Below are 26,272 nucleotides of genomic sequence, written 5' to 3'. Positions count from 1 at the left end.
TGCCAGAAAGTGCTCCTCCACCCAGCACTCGCAGTGCATCATTGACACCGGGAACATTGGCCCACATGTCAGATTATGCCTTGCGGATCCTAAAAAGGGACCCCCGCATTGCCAAAATGATGAACGATGACGACTACTGGTTGGCCAGCATCCTGGATCCACGCTATAAAGGCAAATTACAAAACATCATGCCACAGGAGAACCTTGACCTAATATTGGCTAATAAACAAGCAACTCTGGTAAATCGGTTGCTTGAGGCATTCCCAGCACACAGCAGCGGTGATGGTTCTCACACGAGCCGTACGGGCCGGGGGCAGCTTGGCAGAGGTGTTCGTGGTGCACACAGCAGAAGTGGCGTTGGAGACAGGGGTTTCATGACAATGTTGTGGACTGATTTTTCAAATACCGCTCACACAACTGGTAATACTGCATCGATGGAAAGTGACAGGAGACAGCAGTTGTCAACTATCGTTAAAAACTACTTTTCCTCCCATATCGATGTTCTCCCACACAGGTCATTCCCCTTTGACTATTGGGCCGCTAAACTGGACACCTGGCCTGAATTGGCCCAATATGCCTTACAGGAGCTCGCTTGCCCAGCTGCAAGTGTGCTATCGGAAAGAGTCTTCAGTGCAGCTGGATCAATCCTGACAGAAAAAAGGACCCGTCTGTCAACCCAAAATGTGGATGATCTAACCTTCATTAAAATGAACCACGCATGGGTTTCCAAGGATTTTGTCCCACCTTCCCCTGATGACACATAGGGTGACAGAAAAATGGCTTGCTTTGGTCCACCTCTTCCTGGTACTTCACCTATTTCGCCTTTTGCATCAGCTGAATGTCCAACATCAACATATGCCACTTTCTAAAACTCCCTAACTGTGCTGCCTCCCCCCATGACCGGGGTAACCACCTAGCGCACGACACCGTGCGAGTGCCGTTGCCTTGGACAGGTGGGTAGGCCGACTCTTGGGCGCCGGCACTGGCACAGGGTCCCTCATAGTGCAATCAAGTGTCTCTGACGGTGGTGGTGCACACCCGCCGTCAGACACACCGCTGTACTATGAGGGGCCCAGTGCCAGTACCGACGCCCACGAGTGGGCCCCCCTTGCTTGGGCAGGGCCCCAGCATTTGCAATCTTTACCTCTCCCTGCTCCTCCGCTGTGTAATCTGGGCCGTCAAATCCACACTGTGCCTGACACCGTCTGAGCCTGCCTCCTGAGACATATATTTTGAATGTGTACGCTATCCATACATGTTATCCAGGGATACGGTACCCTTTCTAAGCTTTGTGCAATCACGTGCAATCCATACTGGGCCTAACACCGTCTGAGCCTGCCTCATGCTGTATAGACATATATTTTGAATGTGTACGCTATCCATACATGTTATCCGGGGATACGGTACCCTTTCTAACCTTTGTGCAATCACGTGCAATCCATACTGGGCCTAACACCATCTGAGCCTGCCTCATGCTGTATAGACATATATTTTGAATGTGTACGCTATCCATACATGTTATCCGGGGATACGGTACCCTTTCTAACCTTTGTGCAATGACGTGCAATCCATACTGGGCCTAACACCGTCTGAGCCTGCCTCATGCTGTATAGACATATATTTTGAATGTGTACGCTATCCATACATGTTATCCAGGGATACGGTACCCTTTCTAACCTTTGTGCAATGACGTGCAATCCATACTGGGCCTAACACCGTCTGAGCCTGCCTCATGCTGTATAGACATATATTTTGAATGTGTACGCTATCCATACATGTTATCCGGGGATACGGTACCCTTTCTAACCTTTGTGCAATGACGTGCAATCCATACTGGGCCTAACACCGTCTGAGCCTGCCTCATGCTGTATAGACATATATTTTGAATGTGTACGCTATCCATACATGTTATCCAGGGATACGGTACCCTTTCTAACCTTTGTGCAATCACGTGCAATCCATACTGGGCCTAACACCATCTGAGCCTGCCTCATGCTGTATAGACATATATTTTGAATGTGTACGCTATCCATACATGTTATCCGGGGATACGGTACCCTTTCTAACCTTTGTGCAATCACGTGCAATCCATACTGGGCCTAACACCGTCTGAGCCTGCCTCATGCTGTATAGACATATATTTTGAATGTGTACGCTATCCATACATGTTATCCAGGGATACGGTACCCTTTCTAACCTTTGTGCAATGACGTGCAATCCATACTGGGCCTAACACCGTCTGAGCCTGCCTCATGCTGTATAGACATATATTTTGAATGTGTACGCTATCCATACATGTTATCCAGGGATACGGTACCCTTTCTAACCTTTGTGTAATCACGTGCAATCCATACTGGGCCTAACACCGTCTGAGCCTGCCTCATGCTGTATAGACATATATTTTGAATGTGTACGCTATCCATACATGTTATCCAGGGATACGGTACCCTTTCTAACCTTTGTGCAATGACGTGCAATCCATACTGGGCCTAACACCGTCTGAGCCTGCCTCATGCTGTATAGACATATATTTTGAATGTGTACGCTATCCATACATGTTATCCAGGGATACGGTACCCTTTCTAACCTTTGTGCAATGACGTGCAATCCATACTGGGCCTAACACCGTCTGAGCCTGCCTCATGCTGTATAGACATATATTTTGAATGTGTACGCTATCCATACATGTTATCCAGGGATACGGTACCCTTTCTAACCTTTGTGCAATCACGTGCAATCCATACTGGGCCTAACACCGTCTGAGCCTGCCTCATGCTGTATAGACATATATTTTGAATGTGTACGCTATCCATACATGTTATCCAGGGATACGGTACCCTTTCTAACCTTTGTGCAATCACGTGCAATCCATACTGGGCCTAACACCGTCTGAGCCTGCCTCATGCTGTATAGACATATATTTTGAATGTGTACGCTATCCATACATGTTATCCGGGGATACGGTACCCTTTCTAACCTTTGTGCAATCACGTGCAATCCATACTGGGCCTAACACCGTCTGAGCCTGCCTCATGCTGTATAGACATATATTTTGAATGTGTACGCTATCCATACATGTTATCCGGGGATACGGTACCCTTTCTAACCTTTGTGCAATGACGTGCAATCCATACTGGGCCTAACACCGTCTGAGCCTGCCTCATGCTGTATAGACATATATTTTGAATGTGTACGCTATCCATACATGTTATCCAGGGATACGGTACCCTTTCTAACCTTTGTGCAATGACGTGCAATCCATACTGGGCCTAACACCGTCTGAGCCTGCCTCATGCTGTATAGACATATATTTTGAATGTGTACGCTATCCTTACATGTTATCCAGGGATACGGTACCCTTTCTAACCTTTGTGCAATCACGTGCAATCCATACTGGGCGTGAGAACGGCTGGCGAGCTGTTAAGCAAGCTACAGCACCTGTCCAGACAAGTACAGGGATTCCCTAGCGAGGAGACTTATTTGATTGTTTTCAATGTTGGGACAGCAATTTTTGGGGAGCACTATACTCTGGAGAATGATAGATGGGGCCCACCATACACTGGAACATTCCAAAGGTGGACATCAGACACTGGAGCAGCATTTACAGGGCCCATTATACACTAGAGCATTAGAAATGGGGCCCATTATGTTTGGAGCATTATTTGGGCCCATAAGACAGTGGAGCTTCATCCATGGGGACCAACATATACTGTAGCATTATGTGGAGCTCATCATATACTGTTTCAAACATTATATGGGACCAATGATTCTGTATGGAGAAATAGATGGGCCTCGTCATGAGATGTAAAAAGTGAGGTATTTTTCATTGTACTATACCGCTATTTATCTGCCGTATCGGAGCATGATGAGTTGTGGTATGTGTTAAAGGGGCGCTCTTTCGCCCAGGGCACATGAAAACCTGCAGCCAGCCCTCTCCCCCCCACAACTTTAGCCAAATAACCCCCATTTTTCAGTGCGTAACTTATATTATGAAGTTAATTAAGGTTGACAAGCTTAAGTAAGAAGAATTTATGCTTTTGGCATTCAAATGGGCACTGTAGGTGTGTTTCCTGTCCTCCTCTCACTGCCGACTTTTATTCCCCATTGACTTACATTGGGTTTCGTGTTTCGGGACGACCCCGACTTTTCCCTATAATCGGACGATCTTGCTCGACCCGACTTTTGGAAAAGTCGGGTTTCACGAAACGAAACGCGACCCTAAAAAACCAAAAGTCGCTCAACTCTAGTGATCTGTACACTGTGCAGTGTTAGTGCGGAGGAGAGATAAATCATAACTTTATCGCAAACAGACTGTTTTGACAGTTCTCACAGTTCACTCTTCTAATATGTGTGTAGCGCTGCATGTAGGCCGTTGTCAACCGGCACTCTGAATATGACTGCTGAGTCAGTGCCAGATACTGTGCCCAACAGCTTAGTACTGTATGCAGAAGAACTATGAAAAACTAATGTGATCTAGTAATAGGATCTTCTTGTGTTCTTGGGGGAAGTTTTAGAAAACGACACATTCATCTACTATTTTTCATATTGGTGAAAAAAATGGTATTGTTTAATATCTACTTATTTCTGTGGTGGTGGCCAACTTGTGGCAGTACTTATGCTATACTTTTCCAGCGTTCACAAGCTGGCCACCTGTTAATAAAGACCACAAAGATCTCTAGGGCATCAGTGCTTGATCAGCAGGGGTAATAAGAGAGTACTGGGTCTGTTTTATATAATTCTCTGTTTTCCTTTCTTTACGAAACTGGGTAACCCTTCAAATTACTGATACAACTGGATGAAGCCACCCTCAATCAGTGAAAGGAACTGTAGAGCTTGGATGTAGAAAAAACTGTGTGCTTTCAGCTCACCTCTCAACTACTTGTTTAGATCTATGGGAAGTTCTTGGATGAAATCCCAGTTAAGAAGGAACGGATGGGACTTAGAAAGTTAGTGAAAATTCAGGAGTTGTTTCCAGTGTGAACAAAAACAAAAACTTTTATTGAAACATCCAAATTAAAATTGTAGGACATTAAAAAACAGGACATCCTGGGGATAGTAGCAAAAAAAATCCCTATGTGTTTCGAAACGGGATTTGTTTGTGGCCCTTATTCGTGGCATCGTTGTCATGCTATTATTTCAGTTTTGATGTGTCAATAAAAGTTTTGGTTTTTATTTACACTGTAAAAACAAGTGCTGGATTTTCGCTAACTTTCTAAGAGTTTGGATGTGTAACTAATACTTGTCAAGTTTGCCAACGCCCATTCATTGTCTTTTTCTTGGCGCATCAGATCTACTCTTAATATGGAAAAAAAATCTGATCATATACAGAGGTGTAATGAAATGGTTTGAATCAGCAGCTCTCCATATTCTCTAGAGGGCAAAGCACTGGATGGCTCAGTATTACATAGCCACATATGAGCTGCAGGTTTAGTATAATTCACCTTGTGATATCTCAAGTTACCAAGGTCTCTTACTCATACTGGCTTATCTTAAATATTTATCATCCATAGTATAAAAGTGAAATCTGATATTACAGTACTTTATATGTCAATCATTATGTTACAGTTCTTCCTTTCAACCTCCTAAGTAGAGATGAGCGAATTTGTTCTGATTCGATCGGAATCGAATATTGTTTTTGTAATATTCGGCGAACACAGCCGAATGTCATTAGAGTCAATGGGAGTAGAAATTACTGAATATGTTACGAACCGATCATTCGGAAAGAACATTGTTTAATTATGGCTCGAATATGTCAAAATCAGATTCCGGGACAAAATCCGAACAAATTCGCTCATCTCTACTCCTAAGGTTACAGCCATTCCATAAACAGATTACATACAATTACACATGGATGCTACCAAAATCAATATTCAAGGTCTAAATCCACCCACTTGTTTATACCAATACAGGTAAACAAACGTAATGGAACACAGATTACACCTACATTCTGAATCCATTAATATGGAGTTGGTCCCTTTGCAGATATATCAGCTCCCACTCTTCTGGGAAGGCTTTCTACCAGATTCTGGAGTGTGTCAGTAGGAACTTTTGCCCATTATTCCAGAAGAGCATTTGTGAGGTCAGACATTGATGTTGGCTGAGAGGGCTGGAATCTCAACCTTCATTCGAGTTTATGTCAAAGGTGTATGACTATATTGAAGCCATGACTCTGTTTAGTCAGTCAAGCTTTTCTGCACCAATGTCCCCCAACCATGGCTTTTTAGACCTTGCTTCATGCACTTGGGCACAGTCATGCTAGAACAGAAAAGGGCCTTTTTCAAAATGTTACAACAAAGTTGGAAGAATACAATTGTCCAAAATGTCTTGCTATGCTGAAGTACTAAGATTTGCCTTCATTGAAACTAAAGGGTCTAGATCGACCCTTGAAAAACAACCACAAAGCATTATACATTCACTCCCAAAATTTACAGTTGTCACAATGAAGTCAGATAAGTAATGTTCTCCTGGCATTGGCCAAATTCAGATTCATCCATTCAACCTGGAAATCATAAGCAACTTCTGCTCCTCAGCGCTCGGTGACTCCGCTCTGTAACTTTACGTGGCTTTGTGGCTGAGTTACTGTGCTTCTGTCAACTTTTTAATAATATCACTCAAACATGATGGCGGAATATTTAGGAGGAAAATATGACTTCTTACATTGATAGCATCCTATTACAGGACCATATTTGAATTAGAATAAGCTATTCCATCACAAATGTTAGTGAAGGCAGACGGCATGACGAAAGGTGGGATTTTATGCGCCTGTGGCAATGGGGTGGAGGCCACACTCACTCATACCAGCAGAGTTGCAGTAAAATCACATAGTTTTTTACACAATTTTTTGTAGCACGTTGAACATAATCTGTTTGAAAAACTTGAATTAAATAATTCATACTTTTTTCATATAGTGCATTTATTTTACAATTGTCATATTTGCTCATGTAAAACAATATAGACGGGGTTCTTTGGCCCACCTAATATTAGGAATGAGGATGAGCACATTCATCCCAACTCTAACACACCTCTTACAAATGGTGTCTTTCCCTCATCCTTTAAACATGCCTCAATCACACCCATCCTCAAAAAGCCCTCCCTTGACCCATCCTCTATGTCTAACTATCATCTGATATCTCTTCTCCCTTACGCCTCAAAACTACTGGAACAGCATGTATATCTTGAACTGTCCTCCCACCTCTCCTCCTGTTCCCTCTTTGACCGGTTACAATCTGGCTTCTGACCGCATCACTCAACTGAAACTGCCATAACTAAAGTCACTAACGACCTACTAACCGCCAAGAGCAAGCGACACTACTCTGTCCTCCTTCTCCTGGACCTGTCTTCTCCCTTCGACACCGTGGATCATTTCCTCCTGCTACAGATTCTCTCATCTCTTGGCATCACAGAATTGGCCCTATCCTAGATCTCATCATACCTAACAGACCAAACATTTAGTGTCTCCCTCTCACACACCACCTCCTCACCTCGCCCCCTGTCTGTCGGTGTTCCTCAAGGCTCAGTCCTCGGACCCCTACACTTCTCCATCTACACCTTCGACCTAGGACAGCTCATAGAGTCCCATGGCTTGCAGTACCACCTCTACACCGATGACATGCAGATCTACCTATCTGGACCTGACCTCACCTCCTTACTGACCAAAATCCCACAATGTCTGTCTGCTATTTCAGCCTTCTTTTCTGCTCGCTTGCTCAAACTGAACATGGACAAAACAGAATTCATCATCTTTCCCCCATCTCACTCTACCCCTCCACCAGACCTATCCATCAATGTCAATGGCTGCTCGCTTTCCCCAGTCCCACACGCTCGGTGCCTTGGGGTGATCCTCGACTCTGCCGTCTCTTTCAAACCACATATCCAAGCCCTTGCCTCATCCTGCCGCCTCAAACTCAAAAATATTTCCCGTATCCGCACATTCCTCAACCATGAAACCACAAAAACACTAGTGCACGCCCTTATCATCTCCCGCCTCGACTAATGCAACCTCCTACTCTCTGGTCTCCCCTCCAGCACTCTGGCACCACTCCAATCCATCCTACACTCTGCTGCCCGACTAATCCACCTGTCTCCTCGCTATTCCCCAGCCTCCCCCCTATGCGAGGCCCTTCACTATTCCTGTTGTCCAGAGGCTCCAGTTCAAAACCCTAACCATGACATACAAAGCCATCCACAACCTGTCTCCTCCATACATCTGTGACATGGTCTCCCGGTACCTACCCACACGCAACCTTCGATCCTCTCAAGATCTCCTTCTCTACTCCCCCCTCATCTCTTCTTTCCACAACCGCATACAAGACTTCTCCCGTGCTTCCCACATACTCTGGAACTCTCTCCCGTAACACATCAGACTCTCACCAACGGAAACCTTCAAGAAGAACCTGAAGACCCACCTGTTCCGACAAGCTTACAGCCTGCAATGATCCTCGGTCTACTGAACCACCGCACAACCAGCTCTACCCTCTCCTAGTGTATCCTCACCCATCCCTGCAGACTGTGAGCCCTCGCGGGCAGGGTCCTCTCTCCTTCTGTACTTGTGTGTCCCTTGTCTTGCACAAGTTTATTGTACTTGTCTATATTTTCCCTCTTCCCATGGAATAAATGGCGCTATATAGATGTATAATAATAATAATAATAATAATTCCTTTTAGCACACCAATTTATTACTGGATATGTAATATGCATATGACTTACTTACCACAAAACATGGTCCAGCAGATGTTTTCAGACACTCCTCCAACAACCTCATACGAGTCCTCTGCAGTTCAGGGCTATCCCATTCTTCTTCTGGTATCCCCCAATACAAGTCTATAGCCTAGGATTTAAGGTTATATATTAGCATTCCAAACAGATGGAGGAAATAGTAAAATCATCTTTAATTTTATTGTGCCTTTACTCTCATTGTATTAGATGTATTTTTGACTTGTCCAAGGTTGTGTGATATCCTATAATTTATAATGTTGTATATACTGTATGACTAAGTCCTCAAGTACCAAGAATTGTAATTACAGACAATGATATTATGGGGGATGCACACAATTTACAGAATAACTGGGATATCGTGAATTATATTTAGATTTAATTGTCATCTGTTTCTTAGTAATAACAAATGGGAAATTATATGATAATAAAGTCTCCAATTCCGATGCCGTTGTTACAGTCAAGAAAGATTTGTGACTACTATATAGTAGCATAGCTCTCTTTTCTATGGCCCAGTTCACAACAGGCCATGGGTAAATGGCTTACTGGTGTGAGAATTACCTGTGGAAGACACAGATATTCTCAAACCACACTGATTCACTAGGTAAACCTGTTATTTTAGTGTTTACTTGTAGAGAAGAGCAAAGAATGTTGAGGAACCCGGTACTGACTTCTGTCATTTGGTGCAGCATGTCCTGAGTAGAGTTGAACGAATATGTTCGGAATTGGTCGACAATTCAGAATTTGTCGTATTCGTGGCATATTGGTACCCTATTTGTGCCGAATTTATGTTTAATGATCGGTTCCGAACATATTCGTGCATTTCTACTCCCATAAACTCCAATGGCGTTTGGCTGTCTTCGGCGAACATTGCAAAAACAATATTCGGCACTGATCAGAATCAGAACAGAAGTTTTAAAAATTAACTCAACTCTAGTGCTGGGCACTTCTGTCACTTCCTAGGCCCTCCGACATTATGATGCTCAGTGAATAGCACTGCAGCCTTGCCATGATTGCGTGGGTTTCCTCCGGGTACTCCAGTTTCCTCCCACATTCCAAAGACATACTGATAGGGAATTTAGATTGTGAGCCCCATCGGGGACAGTGATGATAATGTGTGCAAACTGTAAAGCGCTGCGGAATATATTAGCACTATTATAAAGATTATTATTATTATGTTGTTGCGCACTAGGCGCCATGACATCTCAAGGCCTAGAAAGTGACATAGGTGCCAAAGGGATGTGGGGCTGAAGAGTCCACAGAAGTGAAGTCCAAATGCAACAAAGAACCAGACCAAAGGTTAGAATTGGCTAATCTTTTTGATTTTCTCCAGTCCCTGGCATACAACTAAGGATTCAATCACATCTACGCTATAATTTCAGTACTTCTGTTGTAGAACCAGAAAAATAAAAACAATCGGAGTGTCAAAATGCCCACACCTTGCCTACTAAACAAGCCCCATTGATTTTAATGCAGCCCATAGAGATTCTCACACCATGGACATCATTTGCACTATATCATCTAGCATTTTTCGGCAGATTCTGCAAGAGAGCCTCCAAAGCATTCGTATTCAAAGTCTTATAATGGTGTGAGAACAAAGCGGTTTCCATACTCTGATTGCCAGAATAGTTTGAGAATCACAGCAGTTTTCTGTTCCTAGGTTGTCACACCATAGAACAGAGCACAAGAATATTGGAAATATGGCCTTCAATAAAAGAATGACCTCTAGTTACTCTTATTGTTGTAATTCACTGAGCTGCAAATCTGCACCAAATTCATCTCCTATAGAAAGTAATGTATGAAGAAAATTCTCAACAAATTATGGTTATTGCAAAATAAGGTAAAAGTTATAGCAGAAAAAAAACTGTCTTTCAAGAGTTGAATAATATTTATTATGTGTTTTATTATGTGTTTTATATACTTTCTGTGCCGTGGCCGAAAATGGTACGGATCAGTACGAACTTTGTGGCCTAACATAACACCATCTGCAAAAAATAGAAGTAAAAAATGGAAAAAAAAGCTCCAAAGTTTTAGTACATATTTTTTGCACAAAGTATGTCAACACATAGTTGATGTAAATGTAGACAAGACGGGCTAAAGATGTGTCATATTTATCACATGGCAAAAAGCATCAACCTTTATGATAAATCTGTAGCATTTTTAAACTGTCTACTCTACTTCAAGCTCACACTGTCTAAAAATGATATACTATGATAAATATACTCTAGTCCATGTAATCTGCATACTTTTTGTCTTTTCCTTACTTTCCTTCTTTTTTATGAATGAACATTTTCAATATATAAGGCTAGTTTCACACTAGCATATGGCCGAGGTGCGGAGGCCTGTGGACTTCCTCTGTGAAGCTCCGCCCATGGCCGCACCTCCTCCCATCAGCTCTGCCTACCTCGGCATGCAGCCTGCATACCCTATCTTTAGCATCGGGTATGCAGGTCGTGCCTCCACATGCGTCATTTTGACGGTGCGGCAACCTGCGCCAAACACAATGTGTTGCATTTTGGTGCTGTTGCCGCACCGTCAAAACGACGCATGCGGAGGCATCCGCATACATCGGCATGGCCTGCGTACCCAATGCTAAACATAGGGTACACATGCCGCATGTCGAGGTAGGCGGAGCTGATGGAGGTGAGGCCGTGGGCAGAGCTTCACAGAGGAAGTCCGCAGGTCTCCACACCTCGGCCATACGCTAGTGTGAAACTAGCCTAAAGCTATGTTCACACGTTGCATTTTTGCTACTTTTTTATGCAAATTAAAAGCTGCTTTTTACAGTACCAGTGTAAGGGGTGTACCAAATGTTATGCTGCTGTATATATATATATATATATATATATATATATATATTATATAGTGAGGTGATGTATATAATTGTAACATAGGGAAAGCGTAGTACAGTAGTTAGTCCACTAGATGGGGACATATTAGTACACTGTAGTATGCTGAGTTTAAGATAAGTAATAGTTAACTTTAGGAGGAGTTAACTGGGGTAAGGCAGGAAGTTTCCTGGTTAGTTCCAGAGAGCCTAGAGAGCCCAGACAGCTTGGGTGGGCTTCAGAGCTTGAGCAACCCAGTAGCTTCGTAACATTCGAAGATAGGAACACAGCCTTAGCAACAGTGTGACAGCAGTGGTGGAACAGAGGCTAAAGCAAAGGTCGCAACAGTATGGGGACACAGGTGGCTCTACAATGTGGCAGTTCACTGCATGGGCAGATGTCCTCGTATCCGGGGCGAAACGGACGAGGGAACTCCTAAGCGTAGTGAGTCTGAACAGGGAGGAAGCTGCAATACCTCAAGAGGCAGTATGACCCTGGCACATACTGAAGGCCATAGGAAGAGGTGCAGGGAAAGTGGAGAATGTGGACTATATGGAACCCTATGCTGATGGAGTGCCCCGGGGGAGTACTCGGTACTGGGCCCGTCGACTTCCACGGTGGCAGCGACCCGGTCCGTGGCCCAGAGGCTTCCAGTAATAAAATAGGGGAAAGTTGTGTGGTATTTATGTGGTAAAAATGAAGATTACAGTTATTAGATGGTGAAATACGTGACGTCACCTGTGGTATTCTAATCAGAGGTGACCAGCGCTGCGTGTGTTGCCTCTCTGGGATGGATGTTGGGTGCAGCTATGATGTTGTAGCCCTCCACAGGTAGGGCTGTAGTCTCAGGGCAAAGATGTTAAATAAATAGTAAAAGTGGCTGTAAACGTTGGGGTGCAGATAAATGAAAGACACAGAGAGGTGCAGTTTCTTTACCTTTTACTAGTAATAGGTTGCAGTCCGGAGTACCACATACAGGTGATGGAATAAGTCCGGCTCGCCTGTAGGCATTCAGGGGATCCCTCTTGCCAGGTGGGGATTTAGGACTTTCCTTTCTGCGCTTTGTGTGTGGGTCTCCGCTGTATATAACTATGATGCGACCCTCTATTCGTGATGGTTTCACTAACCTCTACGGCTGTCAGCGTGAGCCTATTCCACGGGTACCGTTCTCTTCACCGTCAGCCCCGGGCTCCTTATCTGCTGCCGTGCCCTCAGGTGATTAATGTGCACTGGAATTTACAATTCCCTGTACTTTCAGATTCGGCTGTCAGGACTTACAGCTCCTGTCAGCCTAGGACTCTGATGTCCCTTTTCTCTTTATTAGCGCTTCACTCAGGAGTCTGTTATATGCAGTATTTTAGCTTCCCTAGAGTCTCTCAGTGTCTGCTCTTGTCCTTTCCCTCTTCACAGCTCAGCTCTGCCTATTGAGCTCCTCACCGATCAGCTCCCTGTCTTCATCTGACAGGATCTTCCAGAAAGATCTCTTTACCTCACATCCTCACGTTTAACTGTTATCATTTCTCCTCACAGCTCACAGCTGCTTTGTTTCCATGACAACCCCCTCAGCTGATTTCTAGCTGACTCACCAACCCCCCTCTGCTGGCCAGAATTTATAAGGCATCTCCCTTTTCTGACCTGCAGCAGGAAATTGTGATTAAATGTATGCTGCTTGGCATGGGGTTCCTTTCTGCCTCCAAGCATGACTTTACCTCTTAGAGGGAGGCGATGTCACTGTGACAACCGGACTCTGGGTTGTCACACTGATGTTGTATCTGACAAGGATGTGCTGCGAGAAGGAAAAAGTAAAGTCCTATGTTTTAAGTTGCAACTGGACTGTGTCTCTGTTTGTGTGCAATTGTATGGAAAGGGTCTGCAGCAGCTCAGAGGAGACCCTGAAGGTGCAGAGAGCGGTGAGGCAAGTACACTGATTAAAGGACGTTCTCTGTATGTGATGAGAGACCAGGATGCACAAGAGCCATTAGTCACAGCCACGACTATGGCCCTGGCGCTCCCTCACACTAGCAAAAGCTAAGAAATTTCAGAAACCCATGCACACATGAGTTGGAAAACTGATACTGTTTTGAAATCTAAATACTACAATTAAATTAGTGATATGTTAAAGTAAACAATTGCCTGAGCAATTCAATGGCTGACCAATGTATAAAACTAAACATTGCCTGACCAATGTGTGAAATTGAACAATGCCTGACCAACAAAATGGCCCCGACCAATGTGTGAAGGTAAACAGTGTCCCACCTACAAAATGCTCTGCCAATGTCTCAGGTAAACTATTCCAGACCGATTCAACTCCCCCCGCTGTTATTACATTATGTATTCTTTCACGAAAGCGTGAACTTTTTTTGTTCAGAATAATCACTTTTTTTCATGCATAAAAATCTTTTTCCACTATACAATTTGATCTATTTGACCATTTTTCAAAAAATGTTTTACGGTTTCACATGTGTCTTGCATTGGTGCCCTAACACTTTGCATTGTTCATGTTTGTATGGTGGAAGCAAAGCTAAATGTTGGGATCCTGAAAAATGCAGCAAAAACACAGCAAGAAAAGAAGCAAAAAAGCCTTCAAAACTTGCAAAAACGCAACGTGTGAACTTAGCCTAACTGTTCAATATGGGCGGCTGTTCCTGTTGTGAACTTGAAAAGCTGTGCTGTCTCCTGGCCAGCCGGTTGTGTTCACCTGTTGACCGTCAACCAATATACAGTATACTCAAGTTTCACACTGATTCTGAAGGACTATATGCAAAATAAACGAAACATGGTTACAATCGCTTTAATTAGATTCATTAGTAACATCCCCCTGTACAATGAAGGTGGCATTGATGTAATTTCATCTTTGGTACAGCATTGGCACAATCAGTAACCTCGAACAAGTTTTTAGAGCGCCCTCACAAATTTCAGATTATTATTATTAAAGTAGAATATTCCCTAAAAATATTTTATCGTGTTTTTTTTTATCTTTAGTACAGTGTGAAATTTTTTTTTTTTCTTAACACAACAAATTATTTGGAGCCAAACATTTTCTAGCTATGAGCATCTGTGCCGAGAGATAAGCATAACAGAAGGAATGATTAGAGCGATCTGGATGCCTGTTATTTCTAGCTCGGCTTCGTGAATACAGTTACTCTGTTAGGCCTCTTTCACACATCAGGTTTTCGCCGTCAGGCGCGATCCGGCGCTTTTGACAGAAACCGGATCCGGCGAAATGCAATGCCTGATCCGGTTTCCCCCCCATTGACTTGCATTTGCGCCGGATCGCGCCGGATGGCCATGCGTTTCATCCGGTTTTCGCCGGATCCGGCAATGTGTCGCGATCCGGCGTCTGGAAAAAACGGCTACTGTAACGTTTTTTGTCTCCAGCGAAAAAGCCGGACACGCCGGATCCGGTGCGTCCGGCTTTTTCACACAATGAAAGCCTATGAGCGCCGCAATGCGCCTGATCCGGCGAAAGCCGGATCCGGTGGCCGGATCCGTTTTTTTTGGTCTGAGCATGCTCAGTAGCTCTGCCCACAAGACATATATAAAAGCAAGACAGTGGGACCCACAGCCACACCCAACATGCCACCCAAGAAAGCAACCAAGCGCAGCAGGAGAAGGCAGGAGACCACTGCAGCACCATCAGCACCACCACCACCCCAAATGGAGCAGCAAATGGAACATGCTGAGGAGGGGAGGCCAGCAGCAGATGAGAGACGGTAATTATCAAATCCCCCATTCCTCCAAACTAGGGCTATTGAATATCAAGATATTCATTGGCCCTTTGTTTCTCTTTATTCAACAGCCGCCCAATAGATGCAGCAGCAGCAGCAATGGCAGCAGCTGGAACACCACCCACAGGCATGGAGTGTGGCCACCAGGAAGACAGCACATCATCTTCTGGGAGCCCTCCCTCGCATCGTCAGCGTTTGACGGTAAGTTTTTATTTCCAAAATCCATCATCTCTGTAATATATGTCTATTCATTGCCTTTTATTTCAAAACAGGATTCACAAGATGAAGAGGAGCTCCCAGAAGAAGAAGGAAGGGGTGGACAGACACTTGGAGTGGGCTCACAATTGGTAAGTTTTTTGCATCAAACGCAGAAACACAACATCACACTACACACAACACATAGAAAACAATGTTCTGCAGACCACACACAGCAAACAAATGCCTACATCCAAAGACATAACATTTTTTGTTTTCTTCTCTAGTCTTCCCAATCTGGTGCTCGGCCAAGAGGTCCTCGCAGTGCCTCCCAGGGTCGTCGGCGACAGCAACGCGGCGGTCACCAGCGTGTAAGTATAAATATTTTTGCTTTGTTTTTTTGCACTTTTTATTTCATTTCTTTTGTGGAGGCTAATTATGTTATTTTTGTCTTTTTCTTTAACAGCCTTCACAGCGTGCTCCCGACTCTGACGGTGAGGATGGAGGACTCGATGTGGACCACCTCATCGATCTCGTCAGAGAAAGGGAGCCGCTCTGGAATATGGCTGACCGCCGCCACGCTGACCTTATTGTTACCCGACGACTCTTGGAGGAAATCTGTTCGCTCCTTGTGGGCCGCTGGGAGGACCTCGATGTTCGGGCCCAGATTAAAGAGCGTAAGTATATACAGTACCGGTTGCTTGATGTAAACCAGTGTTTCCCGAACTCCAGTCCTCGTGGTCCCCACGGATCATGTGTTCAGGATTTCTATTTACTATGGAAATCCTGAAAACATGACCCCTGGGGACCATGAGGACTGGAGTTTGTGAAACACTGATGTTGTATACTAACCACTCCTTTCTCGTTTCAGGGAACAGAATTGTGAATCGGTGGCGGTCTGTGAGGGATCGTTTCAAGAAGGAGTTCAATAAAGAGATGCGGGCCCCGAGTGGATCTGGAGGACGCAGGAGCAAGTACAAGTACGCACAAGCCCTGTCGTTCCTCCGGGAAACAATGGTCACTAGAAGGTAAATATTACACACCACATGTGAAAAAAAATGTTAGATGTAACTTTTTTTTTCAGCCAGGGCCATACCATGTCAGTATTTTAATTGTTTTTTTTTCTCTTTATTCCACAGCACGGTGAGCAGCACTCGGGAGCCTGCACGATTGGACCCTTCTGAGGCGATCCCTGAGGAGACCGGCACCGAGGGACACTTCGACCGCCCCGGTACATCTGCACCTTCCCAGCCTTCCCACACATTCGACCCATCTGTCCCATCCACCAGCACAGGAGCATCGTGGCCGCCTACATTACATGAAGCTGCTGGTGAGGACATCGCTTTCCCTTTACCCCACCCTTCTGCCCCTGCCACCTCTAGTACACCTGCGGGTACTGGGCGGCAGCGGCAGAGGGGTCAGGAAAAGAGTTATGCGCCAGAGTTCTTGCATCTGAATGCATCTTTCCAGAACTGTCTAAAAGTCTTGTCAGAGCAAATCTCCGCAGGCTTTCAGCAGATCAACTCCAGCATTCTGGAGGTGAAGACACTTCTGCAAACCATGCATTCAGAAGCAAGATCTTCGCCAAACCACACCTTTTTCAGGTCTGCTGTGGAGAGCATGGCAACACTATCTCCTACCCAGCAGATGCATGTAATGCATTCGTGCCACGGTGCTCTACAGCAGGTTACCTCCCAACCTCCACCTCCCACCACTGTAGTTCCTCCACCTGCACCCCCTCCAGCCACTTTCCATCCTCCCCCTCCTATTACATCTGCACCCCCTCCAGCCACTTTCCATCCTCCCCCTCCTATTACATCTGCACCCCCTCCAGCCACTTTCCATCCTCCCCCTCCTATTACATACCAGCAACCTCACCAGTACCAGCAACCTTCCCAGTACCAGCAACCTCCCCAGTACCAGACATCTCCCCACTTCCAGCAACCTGCAACCTGCCCCGTACCAAACTCCTTCCCCGTACCAAACTCCTTCCCCGTACCAAACTCCTTCCCCATACAACTTTCCATCAACATCATCTGCTCCTACAGTCCCTGCCCAACCCTCCACTCCACCGCTCACCACCTCTTCTGCCTCCCACATGTCCACCCATTCTGTAGCTTTTTCCACACCATCACCTCTAACTGTTCCTTCCCCACCACGATCCCAGTCCTCTCTCCACACTCCCATTGTCGAAGTGTCCCGCAGCCCCTCCAGCAGTATTTCCACCCCACACTACACCGAGTTATAATGTTTTTTTTGTAATAAAAATGCCCATTTGGTTGGTTTCAAACCTTTATTAAAAAAGTTTTTTTAACTTTAAAAACAGTTTACACAAAAAAAAATATTTTAAATAAAAGTTAAATTATTGTTTACACTGGTTGTCTGTCATTTCTTTCTGCGGCGAAATATGTTTAAAAAAAAGGTTAAATACAGGGTATTTAAAAGGTAAAAAGGTATTCAAAACCAGGTATATAACTGTGGGTAAATTTTAGCTTTTTGCCACAGTTGTGTTCCTGGTTGTGTTTGAAGCAAAGTATTTCACCTGAAAAGTTGTGTTTATTGTTGGTGATTTCCTAACAATGTACACAACTTTTGTTAAAAGGTGAAATACTTTGCATAAAACACAACCAGGTACACACCTGTGGCCTAAAGCTAAAAATAGTAAGACCATGACAAGATAGCCAACTTTGGTTGGCAAAGGTATATACTGTTGGTCCAGAAGGTACACAAGTTTGGTTAGGGCACACATCTTTCACACTCTGTCATCCTGCCAGTGTACTCTGCCTTGAGGTGACATAAAGTATAGTGCAAAATTGTCCCTCATTACTGAAACCGTCACAGAACTTCTAGTGGTAATATTTCCAATGACAACATCCATCTTCGCCAGTAACTTGCTCTTCTCTCCAACCTGCACTTTCTCCTCTACAACCTGTCAAAGAAGGGCTGTAGGAACATGCTATATATAGTTTTCCAGTAGCCAATCCCGTTCGGAAGGCCACAAGGGTCAATTTTAAAAACCAGATCCGGCGTAATCCGTCGAAAAACGGATAGAAAAACGGATGAACCGGATAAGACGGATCCGGTTTTGTCTGTCAAGAACAAGACGGATCCGGCAGAAAACCGGATCCGGCACATCAGGTTTTACAAAACATTTGCCGGATCCGGCATTCCGGCACGACGTTGGATCGCGCCTGACGCCGAAAACCTGATGTGTGAAAGTAGCCTTAGGAAACATTGATCTTTTTGTACGGATAATTGCAACAACCATTTTCACGTATATCTCAAGTATAGGTCATGTACACAAAAATATGGGTCCACGCTACGTCTATGCACAAGAATGAATTCAGATTCACGATTTATTATACTGTATCTAATAAATACTTTCATCTCAAGGCCAGGCAACCCCTTTAACTGTGCCCTAAGTTTGCTGAATATGGAGATGGAAGCTAAAGGAATACCATAAGTCCTTTTCTCATCAGTTGTTGCAAACTTTCAGTGTATTGATTCATTACTGTCCATAACTGCTCCTCTTCCAATGGTCCTCCTCACACCTCCAGGGCTTCAGCTAGTGACACTGACATATCGTTCTTCAAAGGTTTTTCCCAAATATAGTTAAGTGCTTTATTATTCAGTGGTTATTTCTTGAATGCCACTATCATATAGTGTGTGGTTTGGCCCGTAGCACTGACGGCTCTGTAAACCATTACCAGATTGTTAAAGTTTTTCAGCATAGTGTCAATATCTATATTGAACAATTTGGCCTTCTCTTCAATTTAGATCAAGTTCCCACTGGGCCTGTAACTGCATGGTTATTCATAAAGTATTACCAATGGATAGTGACCTTAAAGGGTTCTACCAATGAGAGCCGTTGTATTAGTATGATATATGTCTATTAGAGTGTGGCGGTGGCATGGACACAGGAGCAACTGGAAAAGGCACTAGGAAAAGTTATGGGACGAAGCAATGAAAAAAGTTAAAATTTAAATTGAAAACAGGTCACTATATTATGAAGGACAATGATTTACTGTTGATAATGTAATTGCACTTTCACTGATTATTTGACATGTCATAGGGACAAGTCAGGAGCTAAAATTGATGGTGGTCAAGGGTCGGAGACTTCCCTGCTCCCAACAGATCACAAAAGAAAGGGGTGGAAGCACTCAGCCAAAAACAGCTTCCTTTTAAGACTGAATTTCAACAGAAATTTTATGAGTCCATCTCCAGTCTAGAGTCTTGTTCTACATGCAGGACTGATTTCCTGTTAATTTTTTAATCCACATTTATTATGAGTTGTCATCCAAACCACCAACAGAGAAACCCTTAGGAGATGTGCACAAAACGTCTTTTTCAGGCATATCTGCACCAAACACAGCCTGAAAAAGCACTCCAAGATGCTTCATAGAATGAACATATGAATGTCTATGTAAAAGTGACTTATTGTTCATATGTTCAGGCTTTTAAGCATCTTTTTACTGGTTCAGATTTCGAACGATGCCAATTGACTAAAAGAACTGACATGTCCCTTCTTCAAGCATTTTACGGTTAGAAGACCTATATTTTACAATAGAAGTCAATGAAAAGCCTCCAAAGAGGCCAAAAGACATCTAGGAGTTTTTTTTAGGCATTTTTCCAACATTTTCAATGTTGAATGAAGAAGAAAAAATGACTGGAAACTGCCAATAAGAAAAAAGACAAGCCAAAAACTATGGAAAAAAACTAAACCAGTCAAAAATGATGAAGCAATTTCTCAGGAAGCGATCAAGAAGATGCAAAAAATACAGTTTGTGACAAAAAAAGCATGTTTGAAACAGCTTCCTCTTGAAAAGCTCGGTGACTGCCAAAGTTTAAAAGATGTGTGGAAATATCCATAAAGGGGGCGGCACAGTACCTCAGTGGTTAGTGCTGTTGCTTTGCAGCGCTGGGGTTCTGGATTTGAATGTCATCAAGGTCAACTCCAAGGAGTTTGTATGTTCTCCTCATATTTCTGTGTGTTTCCTCAAGATATACTGATAGGGAATTTAGATTCTGAGCCTCAATGGGGACAGCGAAGATGGTGTCTTTAAAGCGCTGTGGAATATGATGGTGCTATAAAAGCAAAATAATAAAAAAGGATGTCTGAGACTTACATATTGGTATTCTATACAGGATCAACCCACCAAGGCCATTTATATGGGCACGTAGGTTATAGAAAGCGGAATTAACCCAGAGAAATCCACATTTTTATTAAATGTAAGTGAGCTGTTAAGATCTCAGGGCCGACACAGAGCTCCCTGAGAATCTGCCTACACAGCGTTTGTTACTGTACACGGAAATAGAGATGGGTGAACCCGAACAGTAAAGTTCAGTGTCTGTACCGAACACCTACTGTTAATGCACGGACACCGAACACGGACTTCACCAGTGCATGACAGCGTGGCAAACACCACTTCTGACCGGCAGTGAAAACCAAAGACAGCATGAGCGCTCAGCTGTGATCAGAGGTATAAAGCTTACCTCCGGTCACTGGTGTCAGCTGATAGGACTACTAATCCCATCATCAGACACCTGCTACCGCTAATTACAGTGAGAGCAGGCGTGGTGGATGGAAGTATTCATTAGCTGCTCCTGCACTGTAAATAAATAATTTTTTTAAAAAAGCGTGGGTTCCCTTGTATTTTTGCTAACCAGACAGGCAAAACTCACAGCTGGAGGCAGCAAACCTCAGTTGTCAGCTTCAGCAAGGCTAGTTATCAGTAATAGAGGGGTCCCCATGCCGTTTTTTATAATTATTTGAATAAATAATTAAAAAAAATGGCGTGGGGTCCCCCCTTTTTGACAACAAACCTTGCTAAAGCAGACAGCTGGTGGCTGATATTCTCAGGCTGGTAAGGGGCCATGTATCCCCAGCCTAAAAATAGAAGCCCAGAAAAGGCATATTAGATGATTATTATGGCGCTTTGCCCGGCTCTTCCCACTTGCCCTGTAGCGGTGGCAAGTTGGGTTCATATTTGAGGGGTTGATGTCACCTTTGCATTGTCCGGTGACATCAAGCCCACGGATTAGTAATGGAGAGGTGTCTATAAGACACCTCTCCATTACTAATCCTATAGCTGTATGGTAAATAAAGACACAGCAAGAATAAAGTCCTTTTTTTGAAATAAGACTAATCACAGTTTTCCAATTTTATTTAAACGCCTAATTCCAGAGAAGCCCTCGCTCTACTGTAATAAAAGTAAAATAAAAAAACAACAATATACCATACCTGTCCGTCGTTGTGTCCCATGCAGTAATACATGTCTGGGGGATAAACAGTTTTCAACCTGGACGGTGCCAAGATGTGACCGTTCAGGCTGAGAACCACTGGTGACTTCACTGCTGTAAGTGCAGCCTCAGAGACCGGTGGTGACTTCATCGAGGTTATATCCGGTCAGCGAGGCTCTGTTCCCAGTCGGGCTGAACTGCTGTGACCTCGATGACATCCCCGCTAGCTCTCTCACGGTGCTAGCCAGGATCGAACTATCATAGCTACTTTTAAAAAATGATAGTTGCCATCAAGTCCTAGACTAGGGCTTCTCTGGATTTTACCAGTGTTTAAAATGTATATCCTTATAATTAAATTATTGATCCTTTTCCTCAAAATTGTCTCTCTCCAACTACACTTTAGCAACACCACCTCCTCAACAAGGCCTGCCATGTGTAGTCCATCAATGCATCATATTGAGTTATTTCCTATCCAATTCTGATCTTTGTTTTCCAAATAGGAAAATAATTCTCCAACATTCACAAAACAAGAAGTGTAATTCTGGGGCATTTATCAGATGAGTAATACCTATTTTTCTCTAATGGCTTGTGTTGGGTACGAAAGTGGATTTTATGTTTGCAGTCTGTATTTTTGCCATTCATTATCACCTAACAGTTATCGGATGTGTATATAGTAAGTCTCATAAAAGTTGAGTAATTAATTGTGCTGCCGCTCATATACAAGCTGTTTATTATACACTAAACGCTGTGATGTTGATAGCCGGCAAAGATCAATAGCGCTTGGGAAATAATGATCCATGTTACATTTTGTACCACAACTCGATTTTCGTTTCTTTTTTCTTACGCTCAAAGTAAAATCTGGTTGAAAGTAGTTCTGATCTTTGTTACAGATGCTTCAAAAGAACTTAAGAGTTTAAAAATCTACATAATATAAAAATAGCTAAAAGAAAACCTCAAAAATGAAGCCTGTATTCAAACAAAATATGGAACATTGTTTTGTTACCTAAAATGACAACTGTTAGCCTGAAAAATAATTCAAAAGTGCCGCCCAGTAGGTGTACCCCTGGGTGTCGTACATCACTAGAAATGAAGACATTGTGATGAATTACAGGAAGTCGGGGGCAGGTCTTTGCTCTTTCTCCTGCTCTCAAATCTTTCAAACTGCATGCGAGTATAACAAAGTGGCAAGATTTAAAGAAAACCTATCAATATTTTTTAAATTATTTATTATTTAATTTAACCCCTTTGGACTTTTTTGAATGCGGTAATATGGGGTGGGGTGTTTTTTTTTTTAATACAATTTTTTTTTATTCTTCACTGTTCTTATTAGTCCCCTTAGGGGACTTGAAGATGTGATCGTCTGAGGCAGGGTTTTTCAGGTCCTGAGTGTAATGACATACACTGAGGTCTTAAACGGATCTCCTGCTGTTACAGCAACCCATCAGCATCCCACGATCATGTCAAGGGCATGCCGATGGGTGCATAGAATTATGCACTCCCATGCCGGCATATGTTAAATGCCGCTGTTTCGAGCTCTGCTTTAAATGCCATTGTTAGAGGAAGGTCCTGGCTGTAATACACAGTCATACACTCACTTCTGACTTGCACATACATGAAAGAGTTAAGACAAAATTTAAGGCAGACAGGCCCACAAACAAGCAAAAGCTGAATTCAGCTGCAGTAAAGGCCGGCAAAGCATCTCAAAGGAGAAAACCCAGCATTTGGTGACGTCCATTTTTGCTTCCAGACTTCAGACCCTCATTGCCTGCAAAGGATTCTCTACAAAGTATTAAAAATTAGCATTTTATTTATGGTAAAGTTAATTTGTCTAATTACTTTGAGCCCCTGAAATTAGGAGGCATTGTAAAATAAGCTCTGACAATGAACGCCATGTGTGTTTGAAACGCGTTGCTGCTATGTTGTCCTTTTACTGATTTTTGTACATATTTTTTGCACCTTCTCCTATCTAATAAATTTTTGGCAAAAAATTTGGGAAGCTGTATCAACCCCTCTTTTTGTTCACTTTGTTGAATAATGGTTGCAATTCCTAAACATTTCATAAGATATTTTCATTCAACCCCTTTAACTAAACCTTAAAGTCTACATTTCAATTACAGCTCAGTTGTTTCATTTTACATCCAAAGTAAAGCCGAAATCATGAAGATTCTGGACCTGTACTGTATACAGTGGGGGAAATAATTACCGTATTTTATCCCTTGCTGGTTTTGTTAGTTTGCCCACTAACAAAGACATTAACAGTCTATAATTTTAAGGGTAGGTTAATTTTAATATTGAGAAATAGAATAATAAAAATAAAATCCAGAAAATAACAATGTATAAATTATAAACATTTATTTGCATTTTTCAGTGAGAAATAAGTATTTAATCCCTTAACAACCATTAAGAGTTCTGGCTCTTACAGACCAGTTAGATGCTCCTCATCAACTCATTACCTGCATTAAAGACAGCTGTCTTACACAGTCACCTTTATAAAAGACTTCTGTCCACAGACTCAATTAGTCAGTCAGACTCTAACCTCTACAACATGGGCAAGACCAAAGAGCTTTATAAGGATGTCAGGGACAAGATCATAGACCTGCACAAAGATGGAATGGGCTACAAAACCATAAGTAAGACTCTGGGTGAGAAGGAGACAACTGTTGGTGCAATAGTAAGAAAATGGAACCTCATCTGAATGCATTTACTATGTGTGGGAGCAATGTTTTGAAGATTAGTTCTCCTCCAAGAGGATGAAAGCTATATTCATGGCTTAAAGGGATTGTTTGGGCTTTTGCTAAAAGTCTGAAGTCACTATATGTGACTGCAGTCTTCTGAATCCTAACAGCGTTTGCAAGATTCTCTAGGATCGGCAGTGTGAGAGGGCGATGACATGACCAAAAGTATGCAAAATGCATACTTCTGGCCACATTCAGGCTAGACATGTGGTGGTCTTGTTCAATCCAATTTATTTGAGTGAAGTCATGCACATCTAGTCAATGTTGCCGTAAGTGTGCATATCGCATACTTGAGGTCACATGACTTCCCTGCTCTCACCGGAGAATCCTGACAGTGTGCTCACTGTGAGGATACACAAGTTTGCAGTCACATCGAGTGACTGCAGACTTTTAGCAAAAGACTGGACAACTCATTTAAGATATGCCAAGAAATCAGAGTCTTCTCAAAAAGGAAAAGTCCTCTATTTGCAGACAGCAGTTTTAGGATAATGAACCCCTTAGACCTCAGTCAAAGGTCTCGCTCCCAGCCAACCAGAACCCTACTCTGTACTAAAGAAGGGCAAGAAGCATGAAACAGCTGTCTGCAAATGTGTGTTTTTCCTTTATTTGAAGATTCTGGTTTGGCTAATTAATCCTTGTGTGGCTAGATATGTTAAAGAGTCAAACATTGTCTTAAAACATAGCTACCCTTAATAGTTGGCACTAAAGAGACAAATAGAAAGCTAAGTTGCTAAGGAATATTGCCAGGTCTACATGACTTCTTTTGCCAGATTAGAAGTCTCCACAACAAGAAACATTACTCCTCAGATGAACAATGAACTGTGGCACTCCGTGGGAAACCCACTCCGGCCAGAATGTCTATAAAATTACCCGGACAACACCATTTTAAATGAAGTAATCCCCCTTGTAAAATAAAAACACCATATACTCACCTCTTATACGGGCACCGCTCCAGCAATCAAGTCTCCTGGATCCCGCGTGACATTGTTTTAGCCAATCGGCGGCTGCTAATGGCTGCAGCGCTCTCACTTCTTCATGTTGTCCAAAGCTCTTACGTTCGGATGAGCCATGGACAAATGGAAGTAGTGAGATTGCAGCAACCCATTAGCGACTGCTAATTGGTTACAGGGGTCATGTTACATAACAAGTTATAGACCTGCCTCCAACATTACTGGAACAGCGCCAGTACAGGAGGTGACTGTATGGTGTATTTATTTCATATGGGGAACTGCTTTATCTAAAAAGATGTTGTCCAGGTAGTGGATAACCTCTTTAATACATAATGTGACCAAATATTAAATATTTTCTCAATCTTTTGGCTAAGAGTAGTATCTGTTCTTATCAGAACCAGTGCTATGACTTGCGAGCGATAATTGCGGAGGAATACAGAAAGAGCCTTCAAGATCAGCAATCATCAAAGAAGCCTTCAAGATTATGGCCCCAATGCATCAAGACCAGCGATGTTCACACCTGTGTGATGAGAGAGTGTGTTGGAGTCAGATGCTCCTGATTCATTAATCATGAATGAGAAGTGGTGGTGGCTTCTGTGTGCCACGTAAGAAATATTGGATTGGAGTAAGATCTCTGGCTTAAGGAACACCATAATTTATCATGAATTTGCATTGCGCAAAAATTTAGCAACTTTACAAAGCTTTACAAATCGCTTTGATGAATCGCGACTCTAGACTTTGAAGATCCTCCAACAAAAAAGATTTTTTAACACAAAATATAATTGACTAGTATCTTTGGGACATCTCCACCTCTTAATGACTTTGGCACCTCTTGCAACTGTCATGCGCCTCTGCTAGAAATATTACTCCAACCAGGAGCTGAT

At 43.2% G+C, this 26,272-nt stretch overlaps 1 protein-coding gene across 1 annotated transcript in view; it reads right to left on the bottom strand.

Annotated features, from left to right (window-relative positions):
• The window catches only part of NWD2 (NACHT and WD repeat domain containing 2), a 301,930-nt gene that overhangs the window by 145,597 nt on the left and 130,061 nt on the right, over positions 1–26,272 (bottom strand). Inside the window, exon 3 of the mRNA XM_073574727.1 lies at positions 8,711–8,827. Coding sequence (XP_073430828.1) covers positions 8,711–8,827 — 117 coding nt within the window. The remainder of the gene's footprint in view (positions 1–8,710; positions 8,828–26,272) is intronic.

This window comes from Dendrobates tinctorius, unplaced genomic scaffold, assembly GCF_039654945.1.
Source record: "Dendrobates tinctorius isolate UK_male_01 unplaced genomic scaffold, ASM3965494v1 ptg000039l, whole genome shotgun sequence".
Lineage (NCBI taxonomy): Eukaryota > Metazoa > Chordata > Amphibia > Anura > Dendrobatidae > Dendrobates > Dendrobates tinctorius.
The sequence above is the reverse complement of the archived record's forward strand: the minus strand, read 5'-3'. Positions and strand labels throughout refer to the sequence as shown.